Source organism: Triturus cristatus, chromosome 1_1, assembly GCF_964204655.1.
Source record: "Triturus cristatus chromosome 1_1, aTriCri1.1, whole genome shotgun sequence".
Classification (NCBI taxonomy): Eukaryota; Metazoa; Chordata; class Amphibia; order Caudata; family Salamandridae; genus Triturus; species Triturus cristatus.
In genome coordinates this window covers 15852066-15875421 of record NC_140579.1, presented here as the reverse complement: position 1 = coordinate 15875421, position 23356 = coordinate 15852066, and the positions used below count along the sequence as shown (strand labels likewise).

At 48.5% G+C, this 23356-nt stretch overlaps 1 protein-coding gene across 1 annotated transcript in view; it reads right to left on the bottom strand.

Annotated features, from left to right (window-relative positions):
* Nucleotides 1-23356, bottom strand: part of LOC146869142 (E3 ubiquitin-protein ligase TRIM39-like) — a 73090-nt gene that overhangs the window by 7006 nt on the left and 42728 nt on the right. The window contains exons 4-5 of the mRNA XM_085633838.1: nucleotides 18111-18133; nucleotides 6876-6925 (exon numbers count right to left, since the gene is read on the bottom strand). Coding sequence (XP_085489964.1) covers nucleotides 6876-6925; nucleotides 18111-18133 — 73 coding nt within the window. The remainder of the gene's footprint in view (nucleotides 1-6875; nucleotides 6926-18110; nucleotides 18134-23356) is intronic.

Here is a 23356-nt window from a genome sequence, read left to right as displayed (position 1 = left end):
TTCCTCAGGCCGAGGGCGTGCGGCTTGTACTTTACTGGTGTCCTTTGCATGGCACCAGTCCTTAGTGGGATTCTTTCTGATTCTTTTACATACGTAGTGAGTTGTGTTTCTCTCACCTTACTACACGTAGCTTCCGTTGTGTATATGTTGTTTGAGGTGTCTGGCACACACGCATGCACGCTACGTTATTCTCACGCAGCGAAACTGAAATCCTGGGTTTCAGATGGCAGGAAAAGTGAGCAAGTAATGGTAGGAGCTCTCAATTCTGCTTGGCTCTTCTGCTGCGGTCACGGTTCAGACTCTGGCATATCGTTGTTTTTTGGGATCGTGGTGACCCAGTGCTGTTATACAGGATCATGGTACTCTGGGTGAGTGTGATATTTATGTATATTTATCTTTTAATATTCCGAGAGGGGTTTCAGACACCAGTTGCACGGTAGGTCTGTGTTTGCCTAACAGCTTTCATTGGTTGATTGTGGTAACTTTTTCCGTTCTGGTGCATTCTCGTCTTCACATGTTCCCGTGGGTTTACTTTCTCTAGTCCCGCCCACGGTTCCGTTATGCCGGTGGTTGTGCTCCACGGGTTCGGTCCGGGTTGGTGATGTCCATGCTTTTCCCCTTTTCTTGGTCGCGGGTCGGGCATGCAGCTCCCTTTCTGCCCTGTCTGCAGTTGCGGCCTGAGGTCTTCCTTTTCTGGTGTCCCCTTCCCAGGTGGTTGTGGTCTTTTCCGGCCTGTGGGGCGTGCTTGGGTTCCCGGTCTGTGCGGGGTCGGTTGGTCCCCCTGCTTTCTCATCTACCTTCTGTTGGCCGTTCCTTTGACAATTTGTTCTGGCCTTGGCTGGGATCCGGGGGTGGTCAATCGGGACTGTTTCTATCCCAGGGGTATTCTGCATGTTGTTTCTCTGGTGCAGGTTTTTTCCTCCCATGACTTCCGTCTTCCTATGGACAGCTGGCTTCCTTTGGTCTGGGCTCGGTTTGGGTCCTCGGTGGTGGCTCTCTTTGGCTTCCTCGTTCGGGCCTCAGGCTTGGCGCTTTCCTCCACTCCATTTGCTTACTCGGGTTCTGGGCTTGTTTGGCCTGGACGAGTCATTTGACCTGTTGGTGGTGCTCGCCTGGGTTCTTCTCCCTTGGTTTCTGCCGCTTTGGGTGTTGATTCTCCGTGGTGGCTGGGCTTTCCCAGTTCTTCCTTCCCCTTTGCGGGGCTCTCCGCTTCCTGTCCGGATTTTGTGACCTCTTCTTCTTTATCCCTGGCTCTGGGGTAGGTACTGGTACATGCTGGCTTGGGGTTGCTCCCTGGAGGTGTTGGCATTGCTTCGGGGTCGTTTCGCCCGGCTCTTCTTTCCTTCTAGCCATTGGTGTGTTTCTGCCTATGGCCTTACCTCCCTGTACGCTCCTTTTCTTGGTGGCTCTCAGTTGTTCAGCTGGGTCGTGTCTGGTCATTGGCTGGCTTGGTGGCCTCCTGGGTCCTCGCTTTGGCAGCTCGTACACTACACGTGAACCATTACAGGGACAGGTTTCTTGGCCCCTGCGCTGGGATGTCACGCTCGTTCACCCAGCGTTCCCCATGCTGCTGGTGCTGTATGCTTCCTTGTGCATAGTGGCCCTGGTGGCTTAGCCATGGACCTGGTCCCTTCTGATTTTCGGGCTCCTTGGGTGGCCTTGCGGGCTTTCCGCTGTTGGCTGCTTTGGTGGCCGGGTTGCTTCCGGGTTGTTTCCTGTGGCTACCGGGGGCTGTTTTGCCCTGTGCCTTTGCTGGTGTTGCGTTCCCTTCCGGGGGGTCCTTTGAGCCAATAGAGTCCATGGCCTGCCTGTTTTTCACTGTGTTGATGGTGTTTTGTTGGCATTCCGTTTTGCGGGTCGGAGGGGGTGCTGGGTTCCTTTCTGCGCTCACCTCTGTTCTTGCGGCTCCTGCCGGTCTGATTGGCTGTGTCTGGTTCCTCGGCTTCTGCCTTCGGTTTCCTCAGTTGACCGCCGGGCCTGGTGGGTTTTGTTTCCTTCTTTCCCTCCGGTCACTGGACTTGGGGTGGTTTCTGTTCTCTCGGTGTGGTGGTCCAACGTGCTGTTTTGCTGTGTTTGCGTCAGACTGTGTCTTTTGGCTGCTGTGGCATCTTGTTGTCTCTGTGGTGGCGTTGCCCTCTTTCCTTCGATTCCAGAGCCTGGGGATTTTGCTTCCCTCTCTCTTTTGACTGTCTGTCGGGCAGTCTTGGCAGTTTGGGCCAGCCGTCCTCTTGCTGTTGTGGTGCCGGTTTGTTTGTTGCTTTTGGCACCATACGGTCTGGTTCCGTTCCTTCTCTGTCTTCCTTCAGTCATTGGTTCGGGCGGATTTTCTGGCAGCCCTTCGGGTCTCAGGGGTTTTGGGTTTTCGGCCCTCCCCTCCCGGTGTCTCTCTGTCCCGGGCTGGTTCTCCCTGCTCATGGTTGCCTGACTCTTGGGTGTTTTCTTCCACTCGTCTATGTTTTTGGGTTTGCACTGCTTCTTTGGTATCCCCTTCTGGTCCATTAGTTTCTTGTGAGTTTCCATGAAGCCGCTTGGCTTTAGTATGTGCTCACTTTGTTAATCAAGTGGCGTGGAAGACTTACAAGGAGTTAATGCCCCGGTTACTTACCAGTAATCTTCATTACTCCATGTATAGTCTTCCTAGCCACATGAGTTCCCATCCCTCCCTCCCTGTGTTGCTATTGGCTTCATGTTTCTGCTTGGTAGTTCTCAGGCTGAGGGTTGGGCCGACCCTCCTCTTATAGAGGTCAGGGGTGATAGGGGTCGGCCATGTTGGGAAGGGATGGGAGGCATGGGAGGCTAACTTTTGCTTTGGAAGGTTCTGATGTGGAGCTGAAGCTCTCTTCGTTAATCATGTGGCGAGGAAGACTTACGAGGAGGTAATGAAGATTACCGGTAAGTACTCTATATTAGATAGTACAGAGTAAGAGAGCTACTAGAAGGTATAATGTAGTAGTCAGTATACTGCATTAGATGGCACAGAGTGACAGAGCTACTCCAAGGTATACAGTACCAGTCAGTACACTGCATTGGACGGTGCAGAGTGGAGGAGCTACTAGAAGGTATACATTACTAGTCAGTACACTGCATTAGATGGTACAGAGTGGAGGAGCTACTAGAAGGTATAAAGTACTAGTCAATACACTACATTAGTTTGTACAGAGTGACAGAGCTACTGGAATGTATGCTGTACTAGTCAGTACACTGTATTAGATGGCACAGAGTAACAGAGCTACTCAAAGGTATACAGTACTAGTCAGTACTCTGCATTAGATGGCAAAGAGTGACAGAGCTACTCGAAGGTATACTGTACTAGTCAGTACACTGCATTGGACGTTGTAGAGTAGGAGAGCTACTAGAAGGTATACAGTACTACTCGGTACACTGCATTAGATGGTACAGACCCATAAAGGTAATCGAAGATGCGGCGGAGCGCTTCGGGCATATCTCTGGATATGCTCTGAATCAAGATAAGACGCAGCTGGTGCTTAATTATAAAGTAGTCAAGATGATAGACAACCGGGTAGTCGAAAAGGCCTCGTATTAGTATAACCTCCAGGTTGGATAAAGTGGTCAAGGACAATATGGAGCCTCTAACGGAGAATATTAAAAAAGACACACAAGGTTAAATAACCTACATTTATCTGTAGGGGGTAGGTGTAATGTGATAAAAATGCTCTTTTTCCTGAAATGTTTATATCTTTTTAGGGCCATCTGTTGGTTTAAAGCAATAGAAAATATATTCTCCCAGTTTATATGGGCATATCCGCGACCTCGCCGAGCCCTTACGTTTCTCATCCTACCGAGGGACAGGGGGGGTTTGGCTCCCCCGAACCTGAAAGTATACTATTGGGCCTCCGCACTGATATATAGTCGCGAGCTGCTCAGGACGAATGCAGGTTCCTTCTCCGTTTGAACTTATTATAGGGGGAGAGACGGGAGGATGTTTTTGGCGACAACAATACAACAGTTATTACAAAAAAGTTTCCTTTAAAACTCTTTTTAGTGCCTTTAAAGTATGGAGTGCTATATGTAGAACCCTGGGGATTGGTAGATTATCTTTTTATACACCTATATCTAATAATTGCAATCTTGCCGAGCTCTTTGGAGATTTGTTTATGGATAAATGGATTAGGGCTGGAATAGATCAGTTTGGCTGTTTTTACTCCCCCTCAGGGCTCCGGTCCTTTGATGAGATGAAAGAAGAAAATACTCTTTATTGGTGGGATTTTAGTTTCTCCAGATTTGGGATTTTCTCTTACGAAAAGGAAGTGGATGGGCCAAGTTTGAGAGAGTGAAAACAATTAAAAGTATAGTTAAAGATAAAGTAAGTTCTATTGGGGAGATCTACGGTCTTATAAATGCGGCTCTGCCCGATGATTTGGACAAGTGTTCTCAAAGATGGCAGCTGAAATTGGGGGAATCAAGGATATATAAGATTTTTTATCGGAGGTGTTAAAAACTGAAATAATATTGTCAAAGGATGTGATATTGTTAGGGATTTCTGAAGCAAATCGAATGGGGAAGGGTCATGAATTCATTTTTATATCTATGGCGGTCTTAAGGATGTGTATTGCGTCCGCCTGGCTGGACTCTAGGTCACCTGCTTTTCAACAATGGCTCGCCAGATTATTAGCAACGTATAGTTTGGAAATAGCTATATATAGACGGAAAGGGAGCCGCTTACGCTGAAAAGGCATGAAAATCTGGGATCTCCTGATTACTTGGATTCAAGGTCAAAGCGTGTCATGATAGAGTATGTGTATTTATTTTCCCCTGTGGTTTTTTCTGGCTGAATAATGGCGTTTATATTGTAAGAGGAAATCTGCACATGTCACTTTAGGAATTTTTTATGCGCGTCACACAAATTGCTCTTTAACAGGATTGTATCGGATTGACAGATCCGTGGGAGTTTATATGTATTTTAAATATGAAATGATGTCATCTATTGACCTACACTTGATTAATTATGTTTGATGCAGTGATGTTTTACCTGTCTGAGGGGGGGGTTGGGGGGTCATGGGAGGGGGTGGATCGACAGGTATTTAAAATAAAATGAATAAAGATTATTTTTTTTTAAAGAAGGTATAAAGTAAGGGTCAGTACATTGTATTAGATTATACAGAGTGACAGAGCTATCCCAAGGTATACAGTGCTACTCAGTACATTGTATTAGATGGTGCAGACTGACAGACCTACCCAAAGGTGTAATGTATTAGTCAGTGCACTGAATTAGATGGTACAGAGTGACAGAGCTACTGAAAGGCATACTGTATAAGTCAGTAGACTGTATTAGATGGCACAGGGAATCAGAGCTTCTAGAAGGTATACCGCACTAGTCAATACGCTGTATTAGATGGTACGGAGTGGCAGAGCTAGTCCAAGGTATACTGTACAAGTCAGTACACTGCATTAGATGGAACAGAGTGACAGAGCTGCTTGGAGGTATACTGTCCTGATCAGTACACGGCATTAGATGGTACGGAGTGTCAGAGCTACTCGAAGGTCTACTGTACTCGTCAGTACACTATATTAGATGGTACAGAGTGGTAGAGCTACCCCAAGGTATACTGTACTAGTCAGTACACTGCATTAGATGGTACAGAGTAAATTAGCTACTACAATGTATACTGTACTAGTGAGCACACAGTATCAGATGGTACAGAATGACAGAGCTACTAGAAGGTATACTGTACTAATTTAGTGGCCCAGGTAGACACCACCCTTTAGGGATGCTTCGATTGGTTGGCATTAGTAGAATTAATGAGTGTAGATACAGCTGTTATTCCAGGTGTAAGGCCACAGCTGGTAAACTCATGCACAGATACCACTCTGCACATCTTGCTGGTGGTCCCCGTGTCTTTTAGATTCCTACAGACATTGCAGACACTGCCTTTGGCTTTAGCTGTCCACAGACGCCACCTTCCTATTCCTACTAGACCTCAGCCAGGATTGGGGGGTCACAGTTAAGTTTCTGATCAGAAGTGCTGTGGACGAAAGACATTTGGTTGTGACGTAAAGGCCGGAGAGCCGAGGTCCATCTCTTGGGATGTCCTATCTCAGGTCCATGGTCCAAGGGCCCCTGTCTAGCCATGTAGTATTACCCCATGCGGTTCCACTCAACCAGATATTACAGGGTACACATTCCACTTTGGCTGAAATTACAGAAATTGTAGCAGGAAAACGACAGATAGTATTCAGGAATTATCTGCAGAAATCAGGGCAGCAGTCTCTACTGTTGTCTGGTGTTGTGTGTGTGCGTGCATGGCATGAGAGCATATGTGCGTGATGCGACGGGCCTAATTGCGAGTGCAAGGTGTGAGTGTGGACTGTGAGGGAAGATCTCATGAATTGTGTGCATGCAATATGTCAGTGTAGGTGCATGCGCTAGGCCAGTGTAGGTGCATGTGCTAGGTCAGTGTAGGTGCATGTGCTAGGTCATTGTAGGGTCACAAGCAAAGTCAGTGTACGTGCATGCACTAGGTCAGTGTAGGTGCATGCTCTAGGTTAGTGTACGTGCATGCACTAGGTCAGTGTAGGTGCATGCTCTAGGTCAGTGTAGGTGCATGCTCTAGGTCAGTGTAGGTGCATGCTCTAGGTCAGTGTAGGTGCATGCTCTAGGTCAGTGTAGGTGCATGCTCTAGGTCAGTGTAGCACACCACACCATACCATACCACACCACGCCACACCACACCATACCATACCACACCTAGCGCTCGGACACTCCTGGGTAGCCATGCGCTTTACAAATGCCCTTTCATTCATTCATTCATTCATTCATACCATAGCACACTACACCACACCACACCACACCATATCATACCATATCAAATTCATAAACAGTAATATTCAGAGCTAATCATCACAATGGTATTTACCTTTATAACTCTTCACCACCTCTGGGCTCTGAATCTTCATATTATTACACCTGTAATAACACACACATCATCTTTGTATTAAAGAACAATGACAGCTACAGGAACAAAGCATGAACATCACATAAGACCTGTATTTGAAATAAGGTTCAGTATTAGGAGCAGCGCCTGCGGACTAGAGCTCAGTGTGAGTTACTGCTCATACACACCAGTCAAAGCTATCCAAAAGTACCGTTAACATCTTACGACAGGATGTGGGTGTTCTAAGGCAGATAGCTCAGTGAGAGCAGCGCGCTTCATGTGATGCCACGGAGTGCCACAGCGTGGGTCTCAAGGAGCGGCCGTTAGCTCAATGAGAGGGGGGCAGAGACAGGTTACATCTGCTCCTGGTGGGGTCTCGTGTATATACTTAATAAATACCTTCCTACCTGAGGTCCACGTGAATTCCCGACAGCGCCCACAACACAACATTGTCACATCCAATCCCTGCCGGTGTAAACCTTGTCACCATTCTCTACAGCTAAGATATTGGAGAGAGGAAGATTTGAACCCAGACCGCTTAGTAATGAAAAAGTGGGTGCAAAACAAAAACTCCCACGTCGTACAGAACAGCAGATTTTAGGCTGTAGGGGAAGGATCACAGTGGGAGAGATAAGGGAACAGGTTCAGAGGCTCAGAAAAGGGAAAGCAGCAGGCCCAGGAGGGATCACAGAGGGAGAGATAAGGGAACAGGTTAGGAGGTCAGTAAAGGGAAAGCAGCAGGCCTAGAGGGGATCACAGAGGGAGAGATAAGGGAACAGGTTCAAAGGCTCAGTAAAGGGAAAGCAGCAGGCCCAGAGGGGATCACAGAGGGAGAGATAAGGGAACAGGTTCAAAGGCTCAGTAAAGGGAAAGCAGCAGGCCCAGAGGGGATCACAGAGGGAGAGATAAGGGAACAGGTTAGGAGGCTCAGTAAAGGGAAAGCAGCAAGCCCAGACGGGATCACAGAGGGAGAGATAAGGGAATAGGTTAGGAGGCTCAGTAAAGGGAAAGCAGCAGGCCCAGACGGGTATCTTATTTTAATGAGATCTCTCAGGAAGGCTGTTAAATTCCACCTTCCCGGTATGTGGCACCTGTAGTTATGATCCTTAAGCCGGGTAAAGGTGCTAGGTTAGGAGATTCCTATAGACCAATATCTTAGTTGAACTGTGATTACAAAATGATTACAGGAATCTTGGCTAAGAGGTTGTCAGATGTCCTTCAAAAGTTGATCCATTTCGATCAAAAGTGGTTTGTGCCTGGAAGGAAGCTGTATAAATTAACCCATTGACTGGTGCGAATGATATGGCCGAGGCCTTTAATCTCCTGTTGACAATCGCAAGAATCGATGCTGCTAAAGCATTTGATACGGTTGATTGGGTCTATCTTTGGGAGGTATTGCAGGATTATCGTTTCCGCAGCAATGTTACCGAAGTTGTGCAAATGCTATATAAGGGGCCGGTCGCTAAGATTTTGGATGGCAAACTTACAGCTTAATTTCAGATATCCAGGGGAACTAGACAGCGGTGTCCTGTGTCGCCAATTCTGTTCGGTGTATATATTGAGCCATTTTCCCAGATGATTCGGCAGGATTAGACCATGCTTCCCTTTGAAGCTGCAGGGTTACCAACCAGACTAGCAATGCATGCTTATGGCATAGTTCTGTATGCATCGAAGCCAGAGCTCTCTGTTCCACAGCTTGAGACGCATGCCGGGGATTTTGGGAGCCTGTCAGGATATCTAATCAATAAGGGAAAGACCGGGCTAGAGAGAAAGTAGGGCTTCAAACCAGAAATCAGATTAGGAATCATGGGAGCATCGTAACTCAGAGTTTGGAGGAAATATCTATAAAACTTAACGAGGGTATCCCACTGTCAATTAGGAAAAAATCGATGCTGATATGACAAATGATACATTTATTTATGTGAACAAAATCACGTCCTTATTAACAAATTCACCCGATGTGAACGCCGCATCAACCCCGACTCGCATATACGTAGTCCGGCAAGCACTGACACCTAGGCCCAAGGTTACTGATTGACAGGCCACAGGTGGGGTGGCACGTAGCCGGCAGACAAATGCATGGACGGGAAATCCGAGATCAATCCAACAGATTAGTTAAGAGACACTACAATGGTTAAGGGAGATTGGCCCCAATAAAGTGCACATGGTTGGAGGGGGTACGCGCGTTCCAAAAACAGCATAAAGTCAGATGCCACATGAGTTAGGAACATAGAGCAAATTAGAACACAGAACACGCAGTGATCACGTGCTCCCCGTGCCAGACATCTGGACACTTTAACCACTGGCTGCATTTTGTCCTTGCAAGGTCGAGGCCCACCTGGATTATCAAATAAATTTAATTTATGAATCTAGAGGGAGCAACTTACATTCCTCTTCCCACAAGGATCTCCAGAAACATTTTACTGCCTATAATGAATTGTATATAAGAACGCTACAGATTGATTGTAATTTGAGACATTCCTCAGACCCTGTGCCTGTAACTGTTCTCTCGGCCGCTATGTTTAATTAAACAAACTGTTCCTGTTTTGCCAAAGGCTTTTCAAAGGTATTTCATGTTCAAGTAACACCGTGATAGAGATGCTCGCCTTACATGATGGAGGGAAAATCTGCCCCTCGGTATCTATGGAGGGTGAACACCATTAAGATGCTGGATCTTCCGAAGGTGATCGTCTTGTTTAACACTAAACCACTTCCTTTCCCCAAAAAGCTTTTGCGGAAATTTCAAGGGAGGGTCATCAGCTTTATATGAGCATCCAGGGGAGCCAGGATCGCACGAAAGAAGGAGGAGACTGAAGCAAGGGAGAGTCGGCAGCTTTATATGGGCATCCAGGGGAGCCAGGATCGCACGAAAGAAGCTCCAAAGGAGACTGAAGCAAGGGAGGGTCGGCAGCTTTATATGGGCATCGAGGGGATCCAGGATCTCATGAAAGGAGCTCCGGAGGAGACTGAAGCAAGGGAGGGTCAAGCAGCTTTATATGGGCATCCAGGGAAGCCAGGATCTTATGAAAGAAGCTCCGGAGGAGGCCGAAGTAAGGGAGGGTCAGCAGCTTTATATGGGCATCCAGGGGAGCCAGGATCTCATGATAGAAGCTCTGGAGGAGACTGAAGCAAGGGACGGTCAGCAGCTTTATATGGGCATCGAGGGGAGCCAGGATCTCATGAAAGAAGGAGGAGACTGAAGCAAGGGAGTGTCGGCAGCTTTATATGGGCATCCAGGGAAGCCAGGATCTAATGAAAGAAGCTCCGGAGGAGACTGAAGCAAGGGAGGGTCGGCAGCTTTATACGGGCATCCGGGGGAGCCAGGATCTCATGAAAGAAGGAGGAGACTGAAGCAAGGGAGGGTCAGCAGCTTTATATGGGCATCCAGGGAAGCCAGGATCTAATGAAAGAAGCTCCGGAGGAGACTGAAGCAAGGGAGGGTCATCAGCTTTATATGGGCATCCAGGGGAGCCAGGATCGCACGAAAGAAGCCCCAGAGGAGACTGAAGCAAGGGAGGGTCAGCAGCTTCATATGGGCATCCAGGGGAGCCAGGATCTCATGAAAGGAGCTCTGAAGGAGACTGAAGCAAGGGAGGGTCGGCAGCTTCATATGGGCATCCAGGGGAGCCAGGATCTCATGAAAGAAGCCCCGGAGGGGACTGAAGCAAGGGAGGGTCAGCAGCTTTATATGAGCATCCAGGGGAGCCAGGATCGCACGAAAGAAGCCCCAGAGGAGACTGAAGCAAGGGAGGGTCAGCAGCTTCATATGGGCATCCAGGGGAGCCAGGATCTCATAAAAGAAGGTCTGGATGAGACTGAAGCAAGGGAGGGTCGGCAGCTTTATATGGGCGTCCAGGGGAGCCAGGATCTCATGAAAGAAGCCCCAAAGGAGACTGAAGCAAGGAAGGGTCAGCAGCTTTATATGGGCATCCAGAGGAACCAGGATCTCACGAAAGAAGCTTCGGAGGAGCCTGAAGCAAGGGAGGGTCAGCAGCTTTATACGGGCATCCAGGGGAGCCAGGATCTCATGAAAGAAGCTCCAAAGGAGACTGAAGCAAGGGAGGGTCGGCAGCTTTATATGGGTATCGAGGGGAGCCAGGATCTCATGAAAGAAGCTCCGGAGGAGACTGAAGCAAGGGAGGGTCAGCAGCTTCATATGGGCGTCCAGGGGAGCCAGGATCTCATGAAAGAAGCTCCGGAGGAGACTGAAGCAAGGGAGGGTCGGCAGCTTTATATGGGCATCTACGGGAGCCAGGATCTCATGAAAGAAGCTCCGGAGGAGACTGAAGCAAGGGAGGGTCAGCAGCTTCATATGGGCATCGAGGGGAGCCAGGATCTCATGAAAGGAGCTCCGGAGGAGACTGAAGCAAGGGAGGGTCGGCAGCTTCATATGGGCATCTACGGGAGCCAGGATCTCATGAAAGAAGCTCTGGAGGAGACTGAAGCAAGGGAGGGTCAGCAGCTTCATATGGGCATTGAGGGGAGCCAGGATCTCATGAAAGAAGCTCCGGAGGAGACTGAAGCAAGGGAGGGTCGTTAGCTTTATATGGGCATCCAGGGGAGCCAGGATCTCATGAAAGGAGGAGACTGAAGCAAGGGAGGGTCGGCAGCTTTATATAGGCATCCAGGAGAGCCAGGATCTCATGAAAGAAGGAGGAGACCGAAGCAAGGGAGGGTCAGCAGCTTTATATGGGCATCCAGGGGAGCCAGGATCTCATGAAAGAAGCTCCGGAGGAGACTGAAGCAAGGGTGAGTCAGCAGCTTTATATGGGCATCCAGGGGAGCCAGGATCTCATAAAAGAAGGAGGACACTGAAGCAAGGGAGGGTCGGCAGCTTTATATGTGCGTCCAGGAGAGCCAGGATCTCATAAAAGAAGGTCTGGAAGAAACTGAAGCAACGGGGGCTCGCTCTTCCGAGTTTTCAAGCCTATTATTATTCTTTCCAGTTCAAGAATTCCTGGTTCTTGGCTGGAGAGCTAGATCATTCTCACATGGGTCAATTGTGTAGAGCTATGTTGAAGCATTTAAGCCTGAAAACGTTTTTTGTTTAAGTTTGGGGACCCAAAGTTTTAAAACAAGGTAGGTTACAGGTACTCTTAACAGCCCTGAGGGTGTGGGAATCCTTTAGGAGAATTCTCGGGATAGATTACAATACGGACCTGGCACCAATTTGGGGCTCTCCTGGAACCCCCAAGTGACTTAAAGATAAACTTAGTTACCCTCTCCAGCATGGCAACCTTTCCACCTGGAGTGACATGACAAGCGCTCTCTAAACTTTTGAAGCGGGGCTTTCAAAATTTAAATGCCTGCAGCTTTGTTGTTAGTGGTCATCCCAAACGTAGTCAGAGGTGAACGGTTCGGTGCAGGAGGATTTTCTCGGGTGGGTGAGGGCTAAGTAACAACCTAATAAAGGGTTTTCCCAGTGGTATTGGGTATTTGTATCCGCAACAGATGAGAAAACGGGAGTCCCATACCTGCGCTGGGAAAAGGATCTTCTGGCGCTGGCTAAAGAGCAATTATAGCGAGTATCTTTAAATCTGTTATACACTCTGATCAAACCAGTACCACTTAAAAAGAATCATTTGTTTACTCTCCATAGACCTTATTGGTCACCAACGAAGTTGGCTAAGATCACATATATTAGAAGTGCGGTGACACAGAGGCGGATGATATACGCATGTTCGTGGACTGCCCTTTATTTGCCTTCTTCTGGTGGTATGTAAGTCAGGCGTTTCAATAAATTAATGGCTGCAAAGTTAAGGTAAGCCCCTGCCTGATCCGATTTGGGATGAACTTGTGCCCGTTCTGGGACGAGTTAAACTTGGATCAGGCCTCACTGGATATGTTTTCTGATATCGCTAGCAAGAACGGAAATCTGTAAGAAATCGATTACTCCCGACCCACCAAAGGTATCAGAATGGCTCAGATCTGTAGGAGATGTCAGTAGACTGGACTTGGAGCGCAAGTCGGCCTCAGTAGATGATTAGTGCCACATACTACCTCTGCAGAGAGGAGAAGTCATGTCACTGTACGCTGTAACCTCGAGGCACTGTTACTTCTTAGGATTCTTCTTTTCATCTTTGGCTCCGGCATCCATAGGATCTAGCTGTTCATTTAGCCTATGGTGGATTCATAGGATCAGCATGGCCATTCATTTTATTAATGATAGATAAGATTGGGGGGCGTGGCCAACGAGATGGCCTGGCGGCAGCACTAAAAGAGAGCTCCAGCCCAGACACAGGCATACTCCATCCTCCTGCCGCCCCCTCGACTCTGAAAATCTTGAAACTGATCTCCGGCTAGGGCGGCGCCAGGGGGCATGGAAATAGTGACACCCCGGAGCTGTCTGCAACGCGCTGCTGCACAGACCGAGGAGAGGCCTACAAGTCACTACCTTTCTGCTGGAGACTAGGTGGCCTGCCGAAGCTGTGGGGAGGGCCTGGGGAGCTGCCGGAAGGAGGTGAATGGAGTGTGGGCGGTAGAGCGGGACAGCCAATACCCCGATAGCAGTGGGAACAGCCTGCTGACAGAACCTGCAGCCTGTAACGGAGCCCCGGCACGCCTCTGCTCTTGGTGACTGCCTCACCACGGAGAGACCCCCCAACATGGTGGCTGCATTGATTTACCCCCCTCCTGAGGCCGAGTGCAAGAGAGACTGTGACCGCTGATCCCCTGGACATTGCAGGCACTCCTACATGCCGTGGTGGAGATGAGCCGCGACAACGGTGCGCCCTGGTTGATACAAGGGGCCCTCGGTAGGATGTTGGGGACGGATCCGGTGGTGGCCCTGGTGGACCCATGGTGCTTGAGGAGGAGCTTTTCTGTGGACTCCCCCACCCTCCAGGTGCTGTGCAGGGGTATGCCTGGAGGGTATAATAAATGCGGCCGCACACACAAGCGAGAGGCTGCCAGCAATTGTTTATTCGCCCCACCCCGGGATTGAGGGTCGTGCAGAGGAGCGAGAGGAGACTAGCAGTTAGCCTTGGCAGCGTGGAGGTGAACTGGACTGGATGTGAACCCACACTCTTTGTGGCCGGTCCCATTGACTGGTGAGTGGGCTGTGTGACTTGCAACCTGCCATTGATCCTGACATTCTCCTCCTGTAGGATTTCCGCTGGTAACTAGCTCTGAACTAGGAGCATGACCTCCACAGTCACATGACTGCCTGGTGTGATCCCTGCACAGGCATCTGAACACCGGACCCTGGAATTGAATCAGAGCTGTAGGTGACACCAGGAGGTGGGAACTCTGTATCCTCTGTCCTGCTGCACCCCGCTGCTACTCCTGGAGTCCCTCACACAGCTTACCTGTGGAGAATTAGACTGGCACCACTGGTGGCATTCAATCTAGACACACAAGGTGTGGGGAGCGACCACAACTGCAGCGCTTCCGCCAGAAATCCTGGAGATATTGAGAGAGAGAAAGTTGCAGGTCCTCAAGGTGGCATGGGTAAGGACAAACTGCACAGGGGCCGCAAGCAGACAAAGATTGACCAGTTCACGGTACAAGAAGCGGGTACCACCACATCACAGTCTCTTGAAGAGGCGACACAACCTGCAATGGAGCCCTCGGGGCCCAGATCTGGCAGCAATTGAAGTCTCAGGCCAAAACCGTAGCCATGGCCATAGACGTGAACCTCCTCCGCACCGACCTTCGCACGGTAGTGGAGCGATCAGTGGAAACGGAGACACAGGTCACGGAAGTGCGGGGGGAGAGCTCCACATTGAAGGTGACGGTGGCCGCCCAGGCGGTCTGCTTGAGTTGATTGGAGGCACGGATGGAATATGCGGAGGGCTGGTCCCGCAGATGTAACCTATGATTTATGGGATTCCCCGAGGGTGCCGGGGGTAACGTCCCAGAGACCTTCATGGAAGACTGGATCAAGACGGCACTCACAAACGTGACACTATTTTTTGTGGTGGAAAGGGCCCACAAGTCATTGGTCCCACCGCCGCAACCAGGAGCTCGACCCCGAAGCATATTAGGGAAATTTCTCAACTACAGAGAACGGGATAAACTACTATGAGGGGTTCGGAGCCATGGAGACCCGATATTTGTAAATAGCAGTATACGAATATTCCCAGACTATACAAGAGCTGTCCAATTGCAATGGCAGTCCTTTAGTAGTGTCAAACAAAAGCTAAGAATGATGGGCTTGAAGTATATGTAGCCTTATCCTGCCAAACTGAAGGTGCTGCGGGATGGACGTTCTCATTTTATCATAATGCCAGAGAACACTTGGGACTGGCTGGAGGTCCATAGTGCTGAACGTCAGCCTTCGACATCTACAGGACGGGCTCGGGATTCACTGTGGCAGAAAGAAGGCCCCTCGGCTACTTCAAGGAGACAAAGCCAACGTAGACGCCGTTCCAGACCTGCTGCGAGAACGGTGGTGCAATCTGGTGGTACTCGGGACCTAGCAAAACAATGACAGGAGCGAGAAGCAGCCAGGGCCTTAGTTGAGGCAGTTACCTCTGCTGCTTCCTCAAGCACAGAATCGGATCTGTTGGGGACTCACGAACACCCGAGCGAGCAGATGGTCGAATATGGACACATATTTATGGACCACACTGAAGGTGCTGTAGAATGATGTTGCACTTGCCCCTGGCGTGACAGGTCTCAGGAAGGCTGGAGGGGGAATGCCACCCAGTAGGACGACGGGACTGATTAGTCTGTTTGTTGAGGCTCCCCCTGGGACACTCGGTCATTGTTGTACGGACTTTAAGTGAGGTGTGATAAGATGAGGTGGCGGCACTGATAGAGGCCCCGGGTCTTTCACCCGCCAAGGTGCCAACCCGCCCTTTTCCCTTGCTCTATTATACTTTACTTCTTGTTTTTCTCCCATACCTTCTCCTGTTTCTACTTTTCTGTGGTGTGACTGATTACCTGACTACCAGTGTGAGTACCTCAGGGTATTAGGGAGCGGAACTGCTGATTGAGCCGCCCCCTGCGGTGAGATCTGACTGTTTTCTGCCCCTAAGCTATAATACCAGTTTATACCCAATAGAGGGATTGTACACACACTGTAGTTCAAATGAGACTGTTTTTGGGTGGGTGGGAGTAGCATTATTTGTGGGAGGACACTAGCTAAGTTGAAAGGTGTTTACTCGGGTGGTATAATGGGAGTCGCATATGGTTTGGGGTTATTATCGTTGTTGAAGCATCAGTTGTGTGTCTGAGGGTGGCGTGGGTTTGGGAATGGTGTGGCGAGGTGTGTCTGCGGAGGAGGAGAGCGAGGGGGGATGGGATGTTACAAGATGGGTGAAATTTTATATTTGCCACATGGAATGTGAGGGGTCTAAACTCCTTTGTGAAACAGTATAGTACACACATCTATCTTAGAAGGATTAGAGTTCATTTAGCTCTCCTCCGAGAGACACATATGTTGGAGACAGAAGCCCAGAAACTCCCCAAAAAATGGAGGGGACAGCTTTACTCATCCACTTTTTCATCCTATGCCAGAGAGGTATCCATATGGGTGGCTCGGGGCTCTTGTTTCAGTGAGTGGCCGGGTTGCGGACGTGACAGAATGCTACATACTCATACACAACCTTTTAGTGGCCAGAATATCTACTTGCTTAAAGCAGTGACAAGAGTGACTTTTTCAAGGCCCTAGAGATGGAATTATATACTCCAACCGGAAATTCACCGGACACCTATTCGTACATTGGCGCTTTTCATTGTATTCCGCTACACATGGAATCACTTCCCTCGTTTCACCTGGGTGACCAGTTTTCATTCTAAACTGGTCTACTTTTATATGTTGTTATTTGCACTTCCCTTTTTACTACTCAGGAGACTTTGCTCTCCTTACGGTGTACTGATTTTTACTTTTCTGCACAATCCTATATTTTCCTCAGCATGGTTGCATATACATGCAGTTTTATATATATTTTAAATAGATTCTGCCGAGATCTTCTCTGTATCTATCGGACTAATTTTGGACATTGTCCTTACTACAGGGCGCTCAGCTATTCTATATTCTTATTAAAATCTCACAACTAATATATATTCTTTCCTTGCATGCAAAAAGGAACACCAAATGCACATATTTCTTTGTATCTTATAGAGCACAATGCATGCAAAATCGAGTTTTTCACTTGTTTTATAATATATACTGGCATTCCCTGTGGCCTCCATGGGTTCTCTTCTTTCGGTCAACATCACCTATCATGGGTACCGCTTTTTATGGCTTTGGGTGAGCTGACGCTACAATGCATTTTTACACAATATCCTCAGTGCGTTGTGACCGGCATATAGAATTTCATGTCACTATTTTCCTTCGCCTCATCACTGCAATATGAGGTTGACACATATGAATTTTAAGTAAAAGATTTCATGAGAGATGATGTTCCATACCAATGTATGTATTTTGTCTGCAGCCTTGACAAAGCCCAATGGATGAAACACGTGTCAGCTTCTTGTGCTCGTATAGACCAGATATTGGTCGTTCCTGCTTGTATATAAACCGAACATTGTGGAAACTACAAATGGATAACTTCACAAAAAAGGGCAAATAATTTGATGGACTTCACATTAGGACTACTTTCTTTATTAAATGGCCTTTCTACGTGTGCTCTAGTTCTTATTATTTTGTATAATTGATGCCAAGGACATTGTCCTAAGCAGGTGAACACCCTAGGTGGCAGGGTGTCTGCAGTACCATGGTGGCAACTCTACCCCACATGAAGATATATGTGTATGATCTAACATCCCTGACAATAGTGCTGAAAATTGGATCTGCAATTGTGAGCCGAGCCACCATGTGTGTTTGTATAATTACGAAATTTTGACTTAGTTTTTGCACAACTCTGATTTGAGTAAAACGTAAAGAGATCTTTCCAGAATGTGCTTGCGTTTTCAGTGGGTTCAGGGTACTTTTCTTAGGACTTCAGTTAAACTTTAACGATGCAAATAGGTTTTGTGAGGACAGCAGCTCATTTTTGTTGCAATTATTTCAGGACTCACAGGAGTCTTCAGACAACTCGCAGGGATTTATGAAAATGTAAGGGTTTCCTGATGACACAGGGGAGTTTACTGAGAAATTAAGTTTTCAGGAGAGTCTGAGGACTTAAAGGTATTTTTCAGAATGTGAAATGATTTTTTGAGGGTCTGAAAGTTTCGTAACACTTTGTGTGATCTCAGCAGTGACATTCACACTGCAGCAGTGAGACCTGCTCCTTACACACTGACAGGAGGATAATAAACCAGCCTTACCTGCTTAGGGTGCTTCTAACATCCTGAAAAATACAGAAAGAAATACAGAGAAATCAGTTTCCACAGGAGATCTTAAAGTTATGGCGATATTTTTAGGAGTGACACACTTCTATCTATGGTTAAAAAACAGTGACTGGGGTCACATGACACAGCACATTCTGGGGTATCGCATGACTAAGCACAGAATGAGGGATTCTGAATGAGGTCACATGATATAACAGAAACTGATCTTCGGAATGGTAATGACATAGCACAGTGTAATTCTGAATGGGGTCACAAAAACACAGCACATTCTGATATTCTGAATGGAGTCACCTGACACATTGTATGATGTTCGCAACAAGGTCACATGCATGGGCATCATTTAGGGATTGCCAGGGGTCGCAGCTGTGACTCCTGTCTTACCCCTGGCACTGCTTGTGCGACTTCTGGCTTGAGAGGTAGCAAAATGAGTACCGAAAACACAGTGGAAGCTCGCCTTTATGGGAGTTGTGCTCCGCCTTTGTTTTCAACCAATTTTATATTAAACTAATAGTGAATAATAGATCACTATTCACTGTTAGTGTAGTAAAAAATGGGGCACGAGGATCTAGAATGAGAACATCTGTAGCAGATGTCTTAAATAAAAAAATGCTTTTAAATGTATGTAGGGTACGTGCTTGGGGATCGGAGTGTGGTTATGTGTTTGTGAGTGTGTTTGTACGTGTGAGCATGAGTGTTTGTAAGTAAAAGTGAGTGTCAGTGACAGGTAGTGTGTGAGAGCCACTAAAAGGTAGTGAGTGAGAATAAGTGAGAATGAGTGGCAGTGAGCATGAGAGTCAGAATGAGTGACAATAAGAGTGAGTGCCCAAGTGAAAAAGTATGAGTGAGTAGGAGTTGGAGTGAGCATGAATGAAGGAGAGAGAATGAGTGATACAGAGTGTGTGAGAATGAACGTTAGAGCAAGTGAGTATGAGTAAGTATGTTGGATTCAGAGTAAGAACGAGTGAGAGTGAGGTAGACTGAGTGAGAATGAATGATTGAGTGTGGCTGAGTAAATGTGAGTGAGAATATGATGTAATGCTTGCTAGTCTGCCATTGGCCCTTACATACTGAAGGTAACTCATGGCTTATAGAGGGACCCATAGAAAACTTCTACTGATGGAATACTGGAGGCAATTGCTGGGATGGACAGGCACCTGTGAAAACCACTGCTACTGGCACACTGGAGGCCATTGCTGGCATGGACAGGCACCTGTGAAAACCACTGCTACTAGCACACTGGAGGCAACTGTAGGCATGGGCAGGCACCTGTGAAAACCACTGCTACTGGCACACTGGAGGCATTTGTCGGCATGGGCAGGCACCTGTGAAAACCACTGCTACTGGCACACTGGAGGCAATTGCTGGCATGGACAGGCACCTGTGAAAACCACTGCTACTAGCACACTGGAGGCAACTGTAGGCATGGACAGGCACCTGTCAAAACCACTGCTACTGGCACACTGGAGGCAATTGCTGGCATGGACAGGCACCTGTGAAAACCACTGCTACTAGCACACTGGAGGCAACTGTAGGCATGGGCAGGCACCTGTGAAAACTACTGCTACTGGCACACTGGAGGCAATTGTAGGCATGGACAGGCACCTGTGAAAACCACTGCGACTGGCACACTGGAGGCAATTGTCGGCATGGGCTGGCACCTGTGAAAACCACTGCTACTGGCACACTGGAGGCAATTGTCGGCATGGGCAGGCACCTGTGAAAACCACTGCTACGGGCACACTGGAGGCAATTGTAGGCATGGGCAGGCACCTGTGAGAACCACTGCTACTGGCACACTGGAGGCAATTGTAGGCATGGGCAGGCACCTGTGAAAACCACTGCTACTGGCACACTGGAGGCAGTTGTAGGCATGGACAGGCACCTGTCAAAACCACTGCAACTGGCGCACTGGAGGCAATTGTCGGCATGGACAGGCACCTGTGAAAACCACTGCTACTGGCACACTGGAGGCAATTGTCGGCATGGGCAGGCACCTGTCAAAACCACTGCTACTGGCACACTGGAGGCAATTGTCGTCATGGGCAGGCACCTGTGAAAACCACTGCTGCTGGCACACTGGAGGCAATTGTTGGCATGGGCAGGCACTTGTGAAAACCACTGCTACTGGCACACTGGAGGCAATTGTAGGCATGGACAGGCACCTGTCAAAACCACTGCTACTGGCACACTGGAGGCAATTGTCCGCATAAGCAGGCACCTGTGAAAACCACTGCTACTGGCACACGGCAGGCAATGTTTGGCAAGGACAGGCACCTGTGAAAAGCACTGCTACTGGCACACTGGAGGCAATTGTTGGCATGGACAGGCACCTGTGAAAACCACTGCTAGTGGCACACTGGAGGCAATTGTCGGCATGGGCGGGCACCTGTGAAAACCACTGCTACTGGCACACTGGAGGCAATTGTAGGCATGGGCGGGCACCTGTGAAAACCACTGCTACTGGCACACTGGAGGCAATTGTTGGCATGGACAGGCACCTGTGAAAACCACTGCTACTGGCACACTGGAGCCAATTGTTGGCATGGACAGGCACCTGTGAAAACCACTGCTACTGGCAGACTGGAGGCAATTGTCGGCATGGGCAGGCACCTGTCAAAACCACTGCTACTGGCAGACTGGAGGCAATTGTTGGCATGGACAGGCACCTGTGAAAACCACTGCTACTGGCACACTGGAGCCAATTGTTGGCATGGACAGGCACCTGTGAAAACCACTGCTACTGGCACACTGGAGGCAATTGTCGGCATGGGCAGGCACCTGTGAAAACCACTGCTACTGGCACACTGGAGGCAATTGTTGGCATAGGGGGTAACTATGACAAAATACTGGCACTAGCTCATTGGAGATGCTTCTTGGCATAAGGGAGGAAAACCATGACATACGGGGGCAACAATCACAAAATTCTAGTCCTGATGTACTAGATGTAATTCTGCCGAGCGGCGGTTTATCTATGGGGGCATTGCCGCCCTGTATTTGCTGCCCCCCTGGACCCTAATATGCAATTATAGTTTATATTACTGGCCACGGTGCTTATATTACAGCCGCGGGCCGGCTGCACATTGCAAGCAGCAGACTTTCAATTTATGAGTGGGCGGGGGGCGTGGCGTCATTATAGACGTCCCTGGAAGAGTGTCTGGGTCTAAAGATGTGTAAGTGCGCATGTCAGGGTGAATGGGTGTCTTCCTATGACCAACCCGACATGTGCACATAAGGCCACTCCTACCCGCACAACGTTAGGGAGCCAGGGATCATATCCGCAGCCTCCCCGGTCTCCTAAGGAGCGCTGACTTTGCCTGCTCCAGCCAATCCCCACGCTTCTCTTATGCTGTGAAGCAGCGTCTTGATTGGCTCAAGAGGCGAAGTGTAGGCCTAGTCCTGGAGGCAGCAGGTTTGGCTTTACAGAAGGACATGGCCAATCACAGCATGGCTTTATTATGGAGCCATGCAGTGATGGGTCATTTTCTATCCCTTGCTGCCTTCCCTTCAGTCGCTCTACTGTTACCGCCTCATCATCATGCCCAGCCCAGGGAGAAGCAAGGGCGAGAAGCGCTGCGAGTAAGTAACAGATATGGTAATAAACTATTTTACAGGATTAATGTTTTCTTAAGATGTTTTACAAGACAGAAAATTAACCTGATAAACAGACATAAGAGATACCTGAGAAGATTTTCAGAATATGGTAAAAAACATCATGAAAACGGGCCATGAAATCGAAGGGTGTCGAGAGCTAAACAACAGATGAGTGAAAAATAAAATCACATGGGGAAGCCAGATGAGTGAGGCACAAATATATACATTTTCTGATTGGCAAAATGTAGACTTCATCATTTAAGTGAACCAAGCAGCCTCAGAGACGATCTGAGAAGGCGAAGCGGCACTAAAACGGTAATACTGTACGAGTTCAGGATGGTAAAATGTCAGAATAATAAACAAGCGTCCCATGGGCATATGTTGGTTCATTACAGTAGGACTTCAGGATGATAAATGTTTAATGATTAGCAAGCGTCCTGTGGCCGTATGTTGGCTAATGGTTAATGAAATTACTGTCTAGAATTATGGGGGAGAAAATCAACAAACATTTGAAGCAGGGGTCTGCAACAAGGTAGCTCGCCGACATCCTGTCCGCAGCTCGCAGCCTGACCCCACTTTTGTATCCTGTCATTGCAATTTTGTTTATTTTTAGGCTTTTTGGCCTCTTATCCATTCTTGCCCGCTGTCGCACACACCAACTGATCCCATTGGCTACTAACCTTCGCTGGGGGAGGGGTGGAGCAGAGCGAGTGACGTCAGACTGCCCACTGATAGTGACTGGTGTGCTTCCAGTCCATGTTGGACGCTTCCCATTGGCTGATATACAAGGTGGGATACACAGTCTTGGATGTGTGTGCACTGCCTCTGCCAACCCATGCATGCAGCGGCTCTGTCTGCAGCACTTGAATAATGTTACTTTGCTAGTGCGGCGCCTGTCGATGTGAAACTTTCTCTAGAAACAGAAGTGCATCAGCTGCTTTGCTAGTCCGGCGCCTGTGGATGTGAAGCTTTCTCTAGAAACAGAAGTGCATCAGCTGCTTTGCTAGTGCGGCGCCTGTGGATGTGAAGCTTTCTCTGGAAACAGAAGTGCATCAGCTGCATTGCTAGTGCGGCGCCTGTGGATGTGAAGCTTTCTCTAGAAACAGAAGTGCATCAGCTGCTTTGCTAGTGCGGCGCGTGTGGATGTGAAGCTTTCTCTAGAAACAGAAGTGCATCAGCTGCTTTGCTAGTGCGGTGCCTGTGGATATTGAAGCTTTCTCTAGAAACAGAAGTGCATCAGCTGCTTTGCTAGTGCGGTGCCTGTGGATGTGAAGCTTTCTCTGGAAACAGAAGTGCATCAGCTGCATTGCTAGTGCGGCCCCTGTGGATGTGAAGCTTTCTCTGGAAAGAGAAGTGCATCAGCTGCTTTGCAAGTGCAGCGCCTGTGGATGTGAAGCTTTCTCTAGAAACAGAAGTGCACCAGCTGCTTTGCTAGTGCGGCGCCCGTGGATGTGAAGTTTTCTCTAGAAACAAAAGTGCATCAGCTGCTTTGCAAGTGCGGCGCCTGTGGATGTGAAGCATTCTCTTTGCTAGTGCGGCGCCTGTGGATGTGAAGCTTTCTCTAGAAACAGAAGTGCATCAGCTGCTTTGCTAGTGCGGCACCTGTGGATGTGAAGCTTTCTCTAGAAACA